This window comes from Schistocerca piceifrons, chromosome 3 (genome assembly GCF_021461385.2).
Source record: "Schistocerca piceifrons isolate TAMUIC-IGC-003096 chromosome 3, iqSchPice1.1, whole genome shotgun sequence".
In the NCBI taxonomy this organism is placed as follows: domain Eukaryota; kingdom Metazoa; phylum Arthropoda; class Insecta; order Orthoptera; family Acrididae; genus Schistocerca; species Schistocerca piceifrons.
Window position 1 is genome coordinate 738265285 of NC_060140.1, and position 19491 is coordinate 738284775.

General features: G+C 43.5%; 1 protein-coding gene across 1 annotated transcript in view; it reads right to left on the bottom strand.

The window, feature by feature from the left end:
* Positions 1-19491, bottom strand: part of LOC124790164 (brefeldin A-inhibited guanine nucleotide-exchange protein 1) — a 281977-nt gene that overhangs the window by 105509 nt on the left and 156977 nt on the right. The window contains exons 13-14 of the mRNA XM_047257760.1: positions 18810-18967; positions 15368-15609 (exon numbers count right to left, since the gene is read on the bottom strand). Of these exons, the coding sequence (XP_047113716.1) occupies positions 15368-15609; positions 18810-18967 (400 nt within the window). The remainder of the gene's footprint in view (positions 1-15367; positions 15610-18809; positions 18968-19491) is intronic.

Here is a 19491-nt window from a genome sequence, read left to right on the forward strand (position 1 = left end):
ACAAGGTTGGGAGGGTAATTACGATCTGTGAAGGTCACAGCGAGACCCTCTGGGTATTTCGAGAGGGACTGCTCATCACTACAGGTGCGAGGACCATGGGTGGCTAGACCGTATGGAAGGGACTTCTTGGTATGAAATGGGTGGCAGCTGTCGAAGTGCAGGTATTGCTGGTGATAGGTAAGTTTGATGTGGATGGAGGTTGCAGGCATGGAATCCATTGGGCTTTGGAAAAGGTAATGTTCTAAAGTAGTATGGCCAAGGACATTAAAGATGTTAGTGTAAAGGAAAGTGGCATCAATAGTGACAAGCAGGACACTGTGTAGTAAAGGAACATGAACTTTGGAGAGTCGGTGGAGGAAATGGTTGGTATCTTTTATAAACGAGGGTAGGTTGTGGGTAATAGGCTGAAGGTGTTTGTCTACGAGGGCAGAGATCCTCTCAGCGGGGGCACCTCAGCCACAATGGGGTGACCTGGGTGGTTGGGTTTATAGAATTCAGGAACCATGTAGAAGGTGGGAGTGCAGGGAGTGGTAGGGACGAGAAGATAGACAGACTCCAGGGAGAGGTTCTGGAATGGGACTAAGGATTTTGGGAGAGACTGGAGATCTTGCTGGATTTCTGGAATACGGTCACTGTGGCAGCATTTGTAGGTGGACGAATCTGATGACTGGCGGAGTCCTTCTGCCAGGTAACCCTTGTGGTTCAAAACAACAGTGGTGGAGCCTTTGTCAACAGGTAGGTTTATAAGGTTGGGATCAGTTTTGAGGTGGTGGATTGTAGTTCTTTCTGCGGATGTAAGGGTATTTTGCATGTTGAGGGATATGGGGAATGATGGTGAGGCAAGATTTTAGATTAAGAAGTTCTGTAAAGTTAGCAGGGAGTGATTTTGGGGGGTAGTGGGGGTGGATCACAGGTGAATGGAGGAGTGAACTGAACGGGCAGGTTCAACATTGATCTTTGGTTGAGTCTGATTGGTAGGGTTGGTGACGAAGAAGTGTTTCCATTGTAGAGACCGGGAGAAGGAAAGAAAGTCTTTAACAAGTCCTGCATGGACATCCTTATCCTCTAGCTTCTTCCCTTTTCCCATTCCAGCATTACATAGTCCTCTATTCCACCAACAGACCCACTGTTTTTTTACTTCTCTCCTCTGCTAAACCTCACCCACCCTCGGTCTAACCTCCTGACTGCACCTAGCTGCCTTATTCTTTCTCCACCACGTTCCTGCATGCTCCCACAAGCAGCACTTTACCATCCCCCACCCATACCCTGCTATCCCTACTCGTCCACACCCAAGCCTCCTCCCTACCCCTACCACATGGTTGCGTCTTCCATCATGCACTGCTGCTCGCAGTGTGGACTCAGCAGCCAGAGACTGGGGTCATGTGCACATGTAAGTTGCGTTTGCATAAGTGTGTGAGTGTGTGTGTTTTTTATCTCCGATGAAGGCCTTTTTGGCCAAAAGCTCATTTTCTGACAGTCTTTTTGTTGTGCCTATCTGCAACTCAGCATCTCTGCTACATGGTAAGTAGCAACTAACCTTTTCATAACACTGTAATTAGATCTAGCGAGTCAAATAGGATGACACATGACAAAAAGGTTGTCTATTTAATATTATTTACAGTAAAAGTGAATAAATAATTTATGAGGTAGAACCATGATTTTGGATGAAAGAAGAGTAACTAATATGGCAACAGAAAGAGAGATTTAAAAAATCCAGATAATACGCTTTTTGTCAAATACTTTTCATGTTAGTTTTTCTTCCTCTTCCATGGGCTGCTGCAGTTGTGAACTATAACTGCTAATGCTTCCACGCCATCTGTGACAATCTTATCACCTTTACGCATCTATTAATCCTTACATCCTGTTTCCGGTCAGAGTTGCTGGTGGTAACAGTCACGTACATGAGGTGTGCTTGCTTTGTGTGTGTGTGTGTGTGTGTGTGTGTGTGTGTGTGTGTGTGTGTGTGTGTGTGTGTGCGCGCGCGCGCGCGCGCGCTTTGCTGAAAAAAAGGCTCTGGCCGAAAGCTTTAATGAGCAACAGTCTTTTTGCTGCAATTGTCTGCAACTCAACAGGTCATCTTTACACAGAGTAGCAAGCTATCCTTTACCTAATACTGTTTACATCCCATTTCTGTTGTTATATACAGGGTGTCCCAGCTATCTTGTCCACCCAAAATATCTCTGGAACAATAACAGCTATTGGAAAACGACTTTCACCGGTATCAATGTAGGGCTGGGGCCCATGAATGTACATATTTGTAAACATTCTAAAACGAAAGCATATGTGTTTTTTAACACAAACTTATGTTTTTTTTAAATGGACTTCCTATATTTTTTTCTTCAGCAATCCATAGCATGCTGTATACATGGAAGAGCCCTGGAGATAAAAGAAGGTTTCAGATAGATTATATAATGGTAAGACAGAGATTCAGGAACCAGATTTTAAATTGCAAGACATTTCCAGGGGCAGATGTGGACTCTGACCACAATCTATTGGTTATGAACTGTAGATTAAAACTGAAGAAACTGCAAAAAGGTGGGAATTTAAGGAGATGGGACCTGGATAAACTGAAAGAACCAGAGGTTGTAGAGAGTTTCAGACAGAGCATAAGGGAACAATTGACAGGAATGGGGGAAAGAGATACAGTAGAAGAAGAATGGGTAGTTTAGAGAGATGAAATAGTGAAGGCAGCAGAGGATCAAGTAGGTAAAAAGGCGAGGGCTAGTAGAAATCCTTGGGTAACAGAAGAAATACTGAATTTAATTGATGAAAGGAGAAAATATAAGAATGCAGTAAATGAAGCAGGCAAAAAGGAATACAAACGTCTCAAAAATGAGATCGACAGGAAGTGCAAAATGGCTAAGCAGGGATGGCTAGAGGACAAATGTAAGAATGTAGAGGCTTATCTCACGAGGGGTAAGATAGATTCTGCCTACAGGAAAATTAAAGAGACCTTTGGAGAAAAGAGAACCACTTGCATGAATATCAAGAGCTCAGATGGAAACCCAGTTCTAAGCAAAGAAGGGAAAGCAGATAGATGGAAGGAGTATATAGAGGTTCTATATAGGGGCGATTTTATTGAGGACAATATTATGGAAATGGAAGAGGAGGTAGATGAAGATGAAATGGGAGATATGATACTGCGTGAAGAGTTTGACAGAGCACTGAAAGACCTGAGTCGAAACAAGGCTCCAGGAGTAGACAACATTCCATTAGAACTACTGACAGCCTTGGGAGAGCCAGTCCTGACAAAACTCTACCATCTGGTGAGCAAGATGTATGAGACGGGCAAAATTCCCTCAGACTTCAAGAAGAATATAGTAATTCCAATCCCAAAGAAAGCAGGTGTTGACAGATGTGAAAATTTCTGAACTATCAGTTTAATAAGTCACAGCTGCAAAATACTAACGCGAATTCTTTACAGACGAATGGAAAAACAGATAGAAGCCGACCTCTGGGAAGACCAGTTTGGATTCCGTAGAAATGTTGGAACACGTGAGGCAATACTGACCCTATGACTTGTCTTAGAAGAAAGATTAAGGAAAGGCAAACCTACGTTTCTAGCATTTGTAGACTTAGAGAAAGCTTTTGACAATGTTGACTGGAATACTCTCTTTCAAATTATAAAGGTGGCAGGGGTAAAATACAGGGAGCGAAAGGCTATTTACAATTTGTACAGAAACCAGATGGCAGATACAAGAGTCGAGGGGCATGAAAGGGAAGCAGCGGTTGGGAAGGGAGTAACACAGGGTTGTAGCCTCTCCCCGAGGCTATTCAATCTGTATATTGAGCAAGCAGTAAAGGAAACAAAAGAAAAGTTCGGAGTAGGTATTAAAATCCATGGAGAAGAAATAAAAACTTTGAGGTTCGCCGATGACATTGTAATTCTGTCAGAGACAGCAAAGGACTTGGAAGAGCAGTTGAACGGAATGGACAGTGTCTTGAAAGGAGGGTATAAGATGAACATCAACAAAAGCAAAACGAGGATAATGGAATGTAGTAGAATTAAGTCGGGTGATGCTGAGGGAATTAGATTAGGAAATGAGACACTTAAAGTAGTAAAGGAGTTTTGCTATTTGGGGAGCAAAATAACTGATGATGGTCGAAGTAGAGAGGATATAAAATGTAGACTGGCAATGGCAAGGAAAGCGTTTATGAAGAAGAGAAATTTGTTAACATCGAGTATTGATTTGAGTGTCAGGAAGTCGTTTCAGAAAGTATTTGTACAGAGTGTAGCCATGTATGGAAGTGAAACATGGACAATAAATAGTTTGGACAAGAAGAGAATAGAAGCTTTTGAAATGTGGTACTACAGAAGAATGCTGAAGATTAGATGGGTAGATCACATAACTAATGAGGAGGTACTGAATAGGATTGGGGAGAAGAGGAGTTTGTGGCACAACTTGACTAGAAGAAGGGAACAATTGGTAGGACATGTTCTGAGGCATCAAGGGATCATCAGTTTAGTATTGGAGGGCAGCGTGGAGGGTAAAAATCGTAGAGGGAGACCAAGAGATGAATACACTAAGCAGATTCAGAAGGATGTAGGCTGCAGTAGGTACTGGGAGATGATGAAGCTTGCACAGGATAGAGTAGCATGGAGAGCTGCATCAAACTAGACTCAGGACTGAAGGCCACAACAACAACAACAACAACAACAACATCCATAGCATGACAAAGCACATACACAATGGCGTTGATTGCATCGCAATATTCCCATTACATCCCGAGATATTGAGACGCGAAGGTGACGCTTTAACCACCCGACATGCGCTGCTAGCGCACGTCCTGAGGCTCAGGCGAGAACCCCATGGTGCCCGTAATCGCGATGTGATTGACAAGTAAGTGTCATTCTTGATAAGTATGGAGGTGTGATTACACATGTCAATCACATCGTGATTACGGGCAGCATGGGGTTCATGCCTGAGCTTCAGGACGTGCGCTAGCAGCGCATGTCGAGTTTTTCAAGCGTGAACTTCGCGTCTCAATATCTCGGGATGTAATGGGAATACTGCGATGCAATCGACGCCATTGTGTATGTGCTTTGTCATGCTATGGACTGCTGAAGAAAAAATATAGGAGGTCCATTTAAAAAACGTAAGTTTGTGTTAAAAAACACATGCTTTCGTTTTAGAATGTCTCCAAATAGTACATTCATGGGCCCCAGCCCTACATTGATACTGGTGAAAGTCGTTTTCCAATAGCTGTTATTGTTCCAGAGATATTTTGGGTGGACAAGATAGCTGGGACACCCTGTATATTCATCCCTCCAACCCCCTTCTCCCCCCCCCCCTCCCTGCCCCCACCAGCCACCACATCTACTGCATATTCCAAGAGCTTCAGGTTCTACATTCATATTTGACAGTAGAAGTGCTCCCTACCAGTGTATTGTTCACTATCCATTGATGCTGTATGAGGTGTGCTACTAACATGTCACTTCTCCCTGTAATGTGTTTCCATGTTGTTTTTTCCTCACTTCTTTTAATATCTCTTAAATTTTTGCAACTTCTGTCCACTTAAATTTACCTGATAGCTCGTTGTTTCAAATGCTTACAGTTTTATCTTCTCTAACAACCTCTCACACATTTTCCGGGATTTCCTTTGTTCCACGTTCATGTCTGATACCATACTGTCCAGTCACATTAACATGACCACCTGCCAAAAGCCTGAATAATCACCTTCTGCAGTGCAGACTGCAGCAAAACATGCAAGACAAGTCAATGAGGTTCTGGAAGGTATCAACAGGAATGTGAAGCCATGCCGACACCAGTGCTGTGGACAGCTGCGCAAGGTTTCTTGGTTGAGGATCCGTGACTTGGACTGCCTGATCGAGGGGGTCCCAGAAATTCTCGATTAGGTTTAAACCTGGGGAGTTTGGTGGGCCGGTGAGAATGATAAACTCATCCTGGTGCTCTTCGAACCACGCACATCAATTGTGAGTTGTGTGACACGCTGCACTGTCCTGCTGTAGATACCACTGTGTCAAGGAAAAATAAACTGCACTGAGGGGTTGACATGGTCCTCATGGATAGATGCATACTTGTGTTGATCCATTATGCCTTCCAGAATGATGAGATCACCCAGGGAATGCCGTGAAAACATTTCCCAGACTGTAGTGCTTTCTTCTCTGGCCTGAACCCTTTGCTTTCAGATGTTTCACACAGTACATGCCAATTGCCACCTTCCAATGGAGCATAAAATGTGATCCATCTGAAAAGGCCACCATTCAGTTGCAGTACTGGCATGCAAATTTCAGCTTTTGTGGCCCTCAAACAGCAGTCAACATGGGTACATGAATAAGCTGCCTGCTGCCTTTTTGGACATCAGATAAAGTGCTCTATTTCTGCATTACAACAACTGCACTGTTTTCCACATCCCCCAAAATGTTTTATATACCCTCCACTGCTAGTGCTGCCACTTGCCATCTGTGAGTGGTTATGGACACTGGATTGAACATAGGCTGTGGGCATATTAATGTGACTGGACCATGAAGTGGGACTCTTTAATTCCAGGAAGTTTTCTTTGCTCATATCAATCTACTTCTGATATAGTCCATTAAATTTTGTGCATGCAGCCACACAAATAAAATTTCTTCCCTGATATTTCGACCACGTATCATCTGGCCATCCTCAGAGTGAGTCGCAAGACTGACTGCATCTTGAGACTCACTCTGAGGATAGCCGGTTGCATGCCCCAAATTTAATGGACTATTCATTATGTCGTGAAAAGTTGAAAATGCATATACTTCTATACTTCTAATATCTCCCCTGTTTTAGGCATACTGTGGAATCTCACTTCCTAAGCAGATGAATTATCTCATTACTTCGACTGCAGTATACCTCATTTTTATGTTAAAAAGACACTATTCTTTTTACTATTCATTATTATCTTTCTCTTAGAGATTAATGAAGTGTGTTGCATGTTACATATTACGGTTGCCGTTATTTTAAAGGAACATATAGGATGGGAATCTTCTACAATTTGTTTTATGATTTATTTATAACTACAGCCCTTCTTCACAAATCTGCCTATTACAGAGCAAAATAATATGAAACTAATGAATGAAAAATAGGAACCTTTCATACTAGCACTGTAGACAAGAATTTGGCACAGACAGAAAAACCATCCGTAAATGCAAACTAGATAGAGAGAGATGAGTCTTTACTGCAGCACACAAATATTTTTTCTCCTACACTATACACTGAGGGAATTAGATTACGAAATGAGACACTTAAAGTAGTAAAGGAGTTTTGCTATTTAGGGAGTAAAATAACTGATGATGGTCGAAGTAGAGAGGATATAAAATGTAGACTGGCAATGGCAAGGAAAGCGTTTCTCAAGAAGAGAAATTTGTTAACATCGAGTATAGATTTAAGTGTCAGGAAGTCGTTTCTGAAAGTATTTGTATGGAGTGTAGCCATGTATGGAAGTGAAACATGGACGATAACCAGTTTGGACAAGAAGAGAATAGAAGCTTTCGAAATGTGGTGCTACAGAAGAATGCTGAAGATAAGGTGGGTAGATCGTGTAACTAATGAGGAGGTACTGAATAGGATTGGGGAGAAGAGAGGTTTGTGGCACAACTTGACTAGAAGAAGGGATCAGCTGGTAGGACATGTCCTGAGGCATCAAGGGATCAGAAATTTGGCATTGGAGGGCAGCGTGGAGGGTAAAAGTCGTAGAGGGAGGCCAAGAGATGAATACACTAAGCAGATTCAGAAGGATGTAGGTTGCAGTAGGTACTGGGAGATGAAGAAGCTTGCACAGAATAGAGTAGCATGGACAGCTGCATCAAACCAGTCTCAGGACTGAAGATCACCACAACAACAACAACAACAAAAACACTATAATAATAGATAATGGAATAAAAATAATGTTAAGAAATAAATATAATCACACACTGTACAGCTGAGGTCTTGAGTAATCAACAGGCACATAAATACAAGTGAAATTATTCCAAGGTTTTGGACAGTGTCCTTCCTCAACCCAAAAAAACACACACATACATATACGGCTAAACTGCCTGTAACTACCCCCATATTCCACATTCAGCAAATCACTGAAATGCATGGATGAGGGTACATCCCTTTTACCATATACACTTCGTGATCAAAACTATCTGGACACCTGGCTGAAAATGACTTACAAGTTCGTGGCGCCCTCCATCGGTAATGCTGGAATTCAATATGGTGTTGACTCACCCTTAGCCTTGATGACAGCTTCCACTCTTGTAGGCATATGTTTAATCAGGGGCTGGAAGGTTTCTTGGGGAATGGCACCCCATTCTTCAGACTGCTGCACTGAGGAGAGGTACTGATGGCGGTTGGTGAGGCCTGGCATGAAATCAGCGTTCCAGAACATCCAAAAGGTGTTCTATAGGATTCAGGTCAGGACTCTGGAGGCCAGCCCGTTGCAGGGATGTTGTTGTTGTGTAACCACTCCGCCACAGGCCGTGCATTATGAACAGGTGCTCGATCATGTTCAAAGATGCAATCGCCATCCCTGAATTGCTCTTCAACAGTGGGAAGCCAGAAAGTGCTTAAAACATCAATGTAGGCCTGTACTGTGATAGTGCCACGCAAAACAACAAGGGGTGCAAGGTCCCCCTCCATGAAAAACACAACCACACCATAACACCACCACCTCTGAATTTTACTGTTCGCACTACACATATTGGCAGATGACGTTCACCATGCTGATTTGTAACTCCACACAACATTTTTCCACTGTTCAATCATCCAACGTTTATGCTCCTTACACCAAGTCAGGTGTCGTTTGGCATTTACTGACCTGATGTGTGGCTTACGAGCCGCCACTCGACCATGAAATCCAAGTTCTCTCACCTCCCGCCTAACTGTCGTAGTACTTGCAGTGAATCCTGATGCACTTTGGAATTCCTGTGTGATGGTCTGTATAGATGTTTGCCTATTACACGTTACGACCCTCTTCAACTGTCAGCATTCTCTGTCAGTCAACAGATGAGGTCGGCCTCTATGCTTCTGTGCTGTATGTGTCCCTTCACGTTGTCATTTCACTATAAAATCGGAAAGAGAGGACCTAGGAATGGTTGGTTGATTTAAAGATTAAAGGGACCAAACTGCAAAGGCTATTGGCCCCTTGTTTCATAAACACACAGAGCATATTTAAACCATCCACCAGTCAGACTGAGCAATTAAAAAAAAAAAAATTCCGGGGGAAGAAAAGCCCCAAGGTCAACGGTAAGGCAACATGGAAAATGGAGCACAGCGACAAAAACAACATATAGAAGAAAGGCAGAAAGAATTAAAACTGTACAGCAGAGAACCGTGGCTGGCTGATCACAAAAATAAAAGGATGAGCCAGCCACCCTGCAACACGTTAAAACGTCCAGCCTAAAAGATTAGGGTGGAGTCAAATTACACCACAAAACTAAGTAAAATATACAGCACAGAAGAGGGCGACGCAACAAAATTAGATGGACTTATAAAAGCTGCTTGCACGAATAAAACTTAAAACCTAATCTGCCATAGAGACATTGTCACCTAAAAGAGACGATAAATCACCAAGGAGATTAAAAGTTCGCCTGAGGGCGGTTCAAAGAGGACCAGTTAAAAGAGGACAGTCCAACAACATATGGGCCACCGTCATGTTTGCACCACATCGACAATTGGGGGGGTATCCTCTCGATGCAGCAGATGACCATTCATCAGCCAAGAGTGACCAATGCCACAGCTTCCAATGATGTCTGAAGGGGCACAGGAACACTACAGGACATACATGCAGGCTCCACCTGACACACTATTGTAAGCGCTACGGTGACAGTAATAGCCCCTGTATCCCTAAAGGACAGGGGTCTGCATTGCCGGGAACCAGTTTTCCTGGAGGGCAATGCAGAAAGCAGGTGTCATGCTTAGAAGCTGACGTAGCTCAGGTAGATGGCCAAAATAACCGCCACAATTCCACTGGAGGTTTGTACAAAGCATGTCCTGTAGGGGCATGAAGACGCTGAAAAGGCAAATTACTTCACAGGGTCACATGCTGCCACCTGAGCTGACAGGAAGCGGTGGTGTGGGAACCACCGGGTCCTTATTCTTCTTAGAGAGCTTCCTCTTCTCTCTCTTGTCTTTGGGAGGAGGGTTCGCATGCTGGCATGCTGGGAGGGCTTTCCTGGCGTATTGTCAGGAACAGAGGAAGAGCGTGAAGCCCTTCGACCAGCAGCTGGTGGCTTCTTCAGCCACTGGCTAGTGTCTTGTGAGACATTGGTAAAGTCCTTGGAAGGGACTCCCCCAAGGGACCCCTTTCGAACGAGTGAGGACGGAGGAGGCCGTTGCTTCTCCGGCTGAGTAGTTGGAAAAGGCTGTCGCTTCACCAGCTGAGAGGTGGGGACTGACGTTCGGGGCGCACTGCTCCCAAACTGGGTATTCTGGGAGTAGTGGAAGATGGAGAGGCCCCTACCAGCGGTGGGACAGGCGTAAGATGGCTCTGAGCACTATGGGACTTAACATCTATGGTCATCAGTCCCCTAGAACTTAGAACTACTTAAACCTAACTAACCTAAGGACAGCACACAACGCCCAGCCATCACGAGGCAGAGAAAATCCCTGACCCCGCCGGGAATCGAACCCGGGAACCCGGGCTTGGGAAGCGAGAACGCTACCGCGGGACAGGCGTAACTTGACTGCTCTGTGGGCCAACTGAGAAACGATTCTTTGCAGGAACTGGTGGCGGCAGTGTTACAGCAGCATAACTCCTCAACATAGGTGTGGGGTTGAGTCGTTCTAGCTTCTTCTTTGCCTCTCGGTAAGTTAAACGGTCCAGGGTCTTAATTTCTCGTATCTTCCGCTCTCGTTGATAGATTGCACAGTCTGGTGAGCAGGGAGAATGATGCTCCCCACAGTTAACACGGGTGGGAGGCGGAGCACATGGAGAATTGGGATGCGAAGGTCGTCCACAATCTCGACACGTGGGGCTGGCAGGGCGTCTGGGGAAGATGTGTCCGAACTTCCAGCACTGGAAGCATCGCATAGGGGGTGGGACATAGGGCTTGACATTGCACTGATAGATCATGACCTTGACCTTCTCGGGCAAGCAGTCGCCCTCAAAGGGCAGGATGAAAGCACCGGTAGCGATCCTATTATCCTTGGGCCCTCTAAAGACACGATGGAGTAAGTGTACACCTCATCGTGCCAGCTTCTCCCATAACTCGTCATCAGACTGTAGCAGAAGATCTTTATGAAAGATAATCCCCTGGACCATATTTAAGGAGTCATGGGGAGTGACATTAATGGGTATGTCACCGAGCTTCTCACAGGCAAATAATGCCCATGACTGTGTAGATGAAGCTGCTTGTATCAGGATAGCACCGCTCCTCATTTTGGAAAGAGACGCCACTTCCCCAAACTTATCTTCAAGATTGTTCACAAAGAAGAGAGGCTTAGTCCCCAAAAATGAATCCCAATCAGTTCTGCTGCACACAAAGTATTGTGGTGAATACGGCTCCAGTTTGTCCGCAGCCCTATGTCCCTCCCATGATGTGGCTAGGGAAGGGAATGATTTGGGGTCATATGTCATAGCGTTAAATTCTACCTTACTGCGCTTAGAGACGTTGGCGGTCGTTCGACCACCGGATTGAGACTTCATCCGCTTCATTGCGGGTCATCTGCCCCGATGCCACCCACTCTGACCAGTGGGTCTCCCCACGGGCGCCAGCCAGCCGCAGGATGGCCGTTGCCAGGAGTCCCAATGCCCCAGAGAGACAGGCATCTACTCCTTGGCTTACGTGGGGAGGTGTCAGCTCAGGCATCGGCAGTACGATCCCTGTGTTGTCAGGGGGCTACAACCTAGAGGGTACATGACGACTCCACCACAACGGGCTGGCTACCGTGCTGAATTTTGGTTGCCATGGGAGTGCATAGTTATTGTGGGTGCGGATGGTGACGCATTAAGGGTGTAACTTATGCAACCCATCAGGTGTGTATACCCAAAATGAGGGATGGTGGGTGCAGTTACGACGCCAAGATGATGAGGAGTGCCAAGGTCTTAGGCACAGAAGACTGATGGTGCACCACGTAAGGTGTCCTTCCCCAAAAGGCTCGTACTTCTGTTGAATTTGGAAGAATGGAGGTCAAATCCTAATGGGGACCATCACATTAAAGGCCGAAATGTTGGAGACTCCCTTTTAGTCGCCTCTTACGACAGGCAGGAATACCGCGGGCCTATTCTAACCCCCGAACCCGCAAGGGGGAGGACCTAGGGATGTTCGAGAGTGTGGAAATCTCACGTACAGATGTATAAAACAAGTGACACCCAATCAATCACCTGACCACGTTCGAAGTCCACGAGTTCCGCAGAGCGCTCCATTCTGCCCTCTCACAATGTCTAATGACTACTGAGGTCACTGATATGGAGTACCTGGCAATAGGTGGCAGCACAATGCAACTAATATGAAAAACTTATGTTTTTTGGGGTGTACGGATACTTTTGATCACATAGTGTATTAGGGTTTCAGTGAAACCCAATGCAGTTTGTGAAGAATGACTTCTCAAATGTCAGTAATTAGCTTAATCTTGTTGTTGCAGCCCCTACTGGAGAGACATTTATGGGGCTGTAGTATATTCTTAGGTTCGTTACTTTATACAGGTCCTGGAAATCCATATTTGATATCCACCTTCAGAGGTTCAAACAAACCTGTGACTAACAACATTTGAGAAGGAAAGTTGCCACTCACCATATAGCGAAGATGCTGAGTCGCAGATAGGCACAACAATTAGATTTTCACACTTAAAGCTTTTGACCCACAGCCTTTGTCAACACCACACACACACACACACACACACACACACACACACACACCCCTGCAGTCTCAGGCAACGGAAACCACACTGTGAGCAGCAGCACCAGTGCATGATTGGAGTGGCAACTGGGTGGGCTAAAGGAGAAGGCTGGGGCGGGGAGGGGGAGGGGGAGGAATAGTATGGTGGGGATGGCGGACAGTGAAGTGCTGTAGGTTGGGCAGTGGGCAGGGGAGAGGTGGGGAAGGGGTAGCGGAAAAGGAGAGAACTAGAGAGAAATAAATAAAAAATAAAATAATATAAATTAAAAAAGACTGGGTGTGGCGGTGGAACGACAGCTGTGTAGTGCTGGGATGGGAGCAAGGAAGGGGCTGGATGGGTGAGGACAGCAACTAACGAAGGTTGAGGCCAGGCACGTTACGAGAATGTAGGATGTATTGCAGGGAAAGTTCGCACCTGTGCAATTCAGAAAAGCTGGTGTTGGTGGGAAGGATCCATATGGCACAGGCTGTGAAACAGTCACTGAAATGAAGGATATCATGTTTGGCGTGTTCCGCAACAGGATGTTGTTTCTCAGCCAGTTTGTCGGTGGCCATTCATGCTGACGCGCAGCTTGTTGCTTGTCAGACCTACATAGAATGCAGCACAGTGGTTGCAGCTTTGCTTGTAGACCATCTGACTAGTTTCACAGGTAGCCCTAACTTTGATGGGATAGGTGATGTTAGTGATGGGACTGGAGTCCAGAATCTACACAACATACTCGTCCATCCTTACACAACCCCTGCTCCCAATGCCATACCTCATGGCTCATATTCCTGTAACAGACCCAGATGGAAGACCTGTCCCATACATCCTCCCACAACCACCTAATCCAGTCCAGTCACTAACATCGCTTTTCCCATCAAATGCAGGGCTACTGGTGAAACCAGCCATGTGGTTAACAAGCTAAGCTGCAACCACTGTGCTGCATTCTATGTAAGTACAACAACCAACAAGCTGTCTATCCGCATGAATGGCCATTGACAAACTGTGGCCAAGAAACAAGTGGACCACCATGTTGCTGAACATGCTGCCAAACACGATATCCTTCATTTAGATGACTGCTTCACAGCCTGTGCCATATGCATCCTTCCCACCAACACCAGCTTTCCTGAATTGCGCAGGTGGGAACTTTCCCTGCAATCCATCCTACGTTCCTGTAACCCTCCTGGCCTCAACCTTCGTTAGTCGCTGTCCTCACCCATCCATCCCCTTCCCTGCTCCCATTCCAGTACTACACAGCTGCCATTCCACCACCAACCCCAGTCTTTTTTTTTTACTTATTTTATTTTTTAATTTTTTATTAATTTCTCTGTATTTCTCTCCTTTTCTGCTACTTCCCTCTCCCCCTCCCCACCGCTCCCCTCCCCGCTGCCCAACCTGCAGCACTTCACTGTCAGCCATCCCCACCATACTATCACTCCCCCTACCCACCCCAGCCTCCTCCGTTATCCCACCCAGTCACCACTCCCATCATGCACTGGTGCTGCTGCTCAGTGTGGTTTCAGTTGCCTGAGACTGCAGTCGTGTGAGAGAGTTGCGTTGTGTGTGTGTGTGTGTGTGTGTGTGTGTGTGTGTGTGTGTGTGTGTGTGTGTCTATTGTTGACGAAGGCCATTGACCGAAAGCTTTAAGTGTGAACATCTTTTTGTTCTGCCTATCTGCGACTCAGCATCTCCACTATATGGTGAGTGGCAACTTTCCTTCTCCAGTATTGTTACATTCCATCCTGGATTTTCCATTATTTGATTTAAACCTGTGACTCAGTGTATGCAGTGAAAATCAAAAACCTTGCACACCTCTGTGAGTAAACTGTTGATGCTTGTGCGCACATTCTGATACTTGGGTTGGCTCAGCTCCACAAGGAGTGGCTGAAGCAGTTAACAACAACCTTACAATGTGCCGCACAACATGTCAAGTGCATCCCGAAGTCTCTGTGTGTTTTCATCACCAACATTTGCCTTGTCCTGCACAAAATACGACATAACTCACACATCAGTACAGCTAAACTCATTTGAAAGCCACCATTGATTCTTCTATCTGTTTGATGTGTCACATGACCTTTCCGCTTGAAAAATAGCATTACAGGTTTTCCATCTCTCCCATCCCACACTCCTTGACTCTGAATATCTGTTTTTACTCCTATTTTTGTTTTAGAAATGTGGTTCCTCAACTATGGACCACCCTGTTCAATAATAGAACTGACAGCTGACTTCAGTTAGGGAAAGAATCCAACAAGAACAATCTTCACAGCTGTTAGGTGCAAGAACTATTGACCATTTACAAGTCATTAAGGAAACTATAGAATGAAGCAATGAATAGGAATTACAACTTCATCCGGGATTTATAGATTTTGAGTAAGCGTTTGAAAATCCATTTTGTAGCAATGTGAAATAAAAATAACCATTCATAAAAAACACGTTTATACAGCACTAACATAAAATTTACAAACATGTTAACTGGTTAGCAGTCACTTTAATATCTATAAAGCTACATTAATCTTAACAGAGGTTCGTAATTATTAATGAAGATAACAGAAAGCTGTCTTTTAACAACTTACACTGTTTGCCCGGTTTGTTAACAGTTCCTTTCATCTTTATTTCATGACCAGCAATTTCATCATAGATACTTGACAAATATTCTTCAGGCAAGTCCTTGCTGTCACTAATACCTCTGTTGAGCCGAATGTACTGCTCTTTAGTCATTTTGCTTTTCACTTGGGGTGAATGAAGATCTGTGGTAAGCATAATGACAGAATATGCTAATACATATGCAGTATCAGCACTAGCAAAAAGACCATTGCTGGAGAAAAATGAGAAAAATCACAAATAAGAAAAATAAAATTGTTGAAAATACATGGGTAGTCTGAAAAGTTACTAACCAATGAAAGAAATCTCACATTTTTCTTCAAATATATTTTTATTTTTCAACATGATCCCATTGTAAGTCTATACAATTGTCTCTAACCCATCCAAATATTAGCTAGTGCCTTTCTCTGCAAAACAGCTGTTTAGGAGAGTGATGGCTTTATCATGTGACTAAAATTTCTGCCCTCGAGCTCAACTTTCAGCCAAAGGAACAAAAGAATGCTGCTTGGGTCTAGATCTTGTGAGTAAGAAGGGTGATCAAGCAAATGAAACTGAAATTTGTGGAGTTCCACCACGACAACTGCTGAGGTGTGAGACAGCACACAGTGAGCAATCATGGCACACAGTGTGCAATCAGCTTCCCCATCCCTAAATTTTTAATCAATATGTGACAAAGACATTCTTTACATACGCTCATAGTCTCTGTTGTCTCTCTCACCTTAATTCGACAATTCTCTGGTGAAATTGGGCAATGTTATTTTCAGTGATTGCAGTTGTTGGCTGTCCCGAACGTCCATTATCACTCAAGCTGGTATGGCCATGTTTAAATTCAGGTCTCCAAAATTTCACAGTAGTAAACTACGGTACAGAGCCCTGTAAACTGTGTGCAACTCAAGTTTAATTTGTGTAGGTGTACTGTCTTTCAAAAACAAATATCTATTTACAGTTCGACACTCAATTTTGTCCACTTTTACAAAAATACACGGATCAACTCACTACAATGACTATCGAACAACAACTGCACTTCCAAAATGTCTGGAATTTTGGGAATGCCTTACCTGGCACACACAACTAAACTCCTCAACTTTTGTTGACAAGTGCTGCTATCTTCAAGTTAAGGTTGGAAACTTTTCAGACTATCCTTGTATAAATAAAAATCCTGCAGTTATATTTTTATTAAGCTGCTAATTCGTGAATTAGACAGATTTTATAGGACACTACAGAATTCCTGGAACAATATCCCAGTACACCAGCATTCTAATAATTAAATAAATTTGCATTTTAACTTTTTACAGACATAAGGAAAATGCCCTCTTGAACAAATACATAAAAAAATATAAATATGAGAATATAAAAAATTAAGGACATAAGGTAGGTAATACATCAGGATAGATCACTATTCGACAGTACAAATAATAGGTGTGTGTAACACCTGACAAACATGGAACTTTTCTTCCCTTTTTTTTTTATTTTTAATGCTTTACTTTAGGGCTCAAAATAGGTGAGGACAGAAGTGTCCAGGTCATATCTTAAAACAGGACATTTTCTACAGAAAGATTCCATGCTTCTTTCAGTTTGTCTACACACAGGGGCCGAAATGGCATTAGTAGGTGGGTAAAACTATAATGAATCATGAAAGTGAACCTGGAACACTTGTTAAAAGACAATAAACCAAGCTGAAAGGTAAACTGAACAGTTACAATGACACTCCTTTTTTAAGACATAACTTGGTAATAATTTCAAGGCAATCACAGTACAAGGTTGGAATTTAGATCTCTTGCACCACATTGCTACAGCAGTTAAAGGCTAGAACACATTCTACATCTTTTGCTGTATCTGCTCAAACCCAGGATAGCTCAGATGACAAATACACATTAAAGCGTAAGAAGTTAAGAAACTGACATCAGGATGGAAAGTGAAGTACCATCGGTATTTCAATACAAGTGCTGCGGAGTCATCACGTAACAGATGATGATGGTGAAAAAGGTATTGTCCAACATGTGGCCTATTTAAAATTATCTCTTCATGAGAAGATGGATGAGAGGAAGCTGCCCAAGCCATAGGGATGGGTTTAATCTCCAGCATGTTTCCACGGACATATGACCACCGTTCATAAGACAGTGATAAAATATTCCTGCATATAGCAATGCTGAGATCATCTGAGGGGACAGAACTGCTAAAAGTCCAGAATAGTTGAGTTGCAATGTAGGCAGCAGCATCCAGAGCCTCATTGCCCAACACACTGACATGTCTATGAACCCATACAAATGACATTAATCCAACCATCAGTGGGCAAATAAAGACATTTCCGAATCCATTGGACTAAGTGTGATACGTATGTCTATGTTGCAAACAGGCTGTGGAGAACACCGAGGGAATCTGAGCATTTGACAGATTTAGATGCCACGTTGCTAGATGTGCAAGAGTACCCGATACATAGCTAGCAGCTCAACAGTAAAAATCAAACACTGATCTAAAAGGCGGCACCTGAAGACCTCTTCACTGATGGAAGACAGGCGTATACCGTGCCATGGTCACCCTCTGAGTCATTGGTTTGAAAGGAGGTGCTCCCTCAGCCTGCATAAAAAGCTCCAGACAAGTCAAGCAAATGATCAAAGCTAGAGTAGTGTTCTTTTGTAGTGAATTCCAGCAGAGCGGGGGGTGGGGGAGGGGGGGGGGGCAGAGAGTGAAGCACACCATGCCTCTTATTGATGGCCAAGAAACTTAATAAAAAATGGGAGCATACAATACGTATCTCGCCAGAAAACAGCAGTAATTTGGCAGCTTCCACCAGACAGAGGCTCTTAAGTGGACTGGTGGGGGAAAGCACCAGCATCCAAGCAGATTCCATAGTGATGAATACTGTTAAGGTGACATAATGAACTGTCATGCAGGTGAATATAGGATTCATCCATTGTTCAGCTACGACTGGATTAAGAATTGATACTAATGAAGGAGTGCCCAGTCCAGTTCCAAGGAGGTCCACTTAGAATGTGCAGGGCATTGAGAGAACAGACACAGCAGGCTGCCAAGCAGAATATATAGGAGGAAACATATATGCATAGGAGGACAATAACCAGCTGAGCTTTCAAATTAGTCTTGTAGAGAGTTCTCTTTTGCAGTGTGAGCAGAGTGAAGAGAGATCTTAGCTAAGGTGGATAATGAGGATATGGCAGATGAGAGGGATGGGAGAGAGGGCACCAGAAGTATTATCTCACTTTAAAAATTGCAAAATAAAATTTGACTGGAAAGAAGAAAATATAAAATAGAAGATATGCTATAATTCTTAGTTACGAGCAAAATTGGCATTGCCAGAATATTTTATGTCATGGGGGCAGAAGATTATGCAGAGGAGGAAATAGTTAACTGTATTTTCATTTTTAAGATAATTTTGTACGTCACTACAATACATACTTTGGATTACATTCACAGTATCTGCTGGCAAATTTCTCCATTAGCCTATCAATCTTCTGTGCTTCACCAGGTAGTCTGAAGCCTTCAAGGAAATATCTAAGAGCAGATACTATATCCCGGTTGCTGAAGTTCATTAGGTCAACATATGCATACATAACCTGCAAAATAATTCTAATATTTAAATAACATCCTTCATACTGGGTTTATAATGCAAGGCAGTTACAACAGGGAAATTTTTAGTTTTCACGTGTATAGTGAGGAAAATAACAATCAATGTTATCACTGCAAATTTTATATTGCAAATATCTGAGTTTATAACTACTCTATTCCTTTTTTTTATTGAAGTCTTACTTATAGTTTCACTGTCTGAATTTTATATTACAGAAAAACTATGTATTTTAGTATTCCAAACTGCAAACAATGTAGCAAAGTGATTAATTTCCACTCTTTTGTGAGAAACAGAATTTAAATTATAAGCAGCTTTGACATTTGCAAATGAACTTTATTTATTTCTGCTGCTTTTTATACAACTTGAAGGATTATGAGGAGTGCAAAGGAGCTGCAGCTCTACACTACAAAATTTAAACAGGCAGTGCAGCCAAACTAATAGTACGCGTGGAAAAAGAAACACCTGGCTTATTAGGAGAAACACCTATGCACTTGAGTTGTAACAAAATTTTTT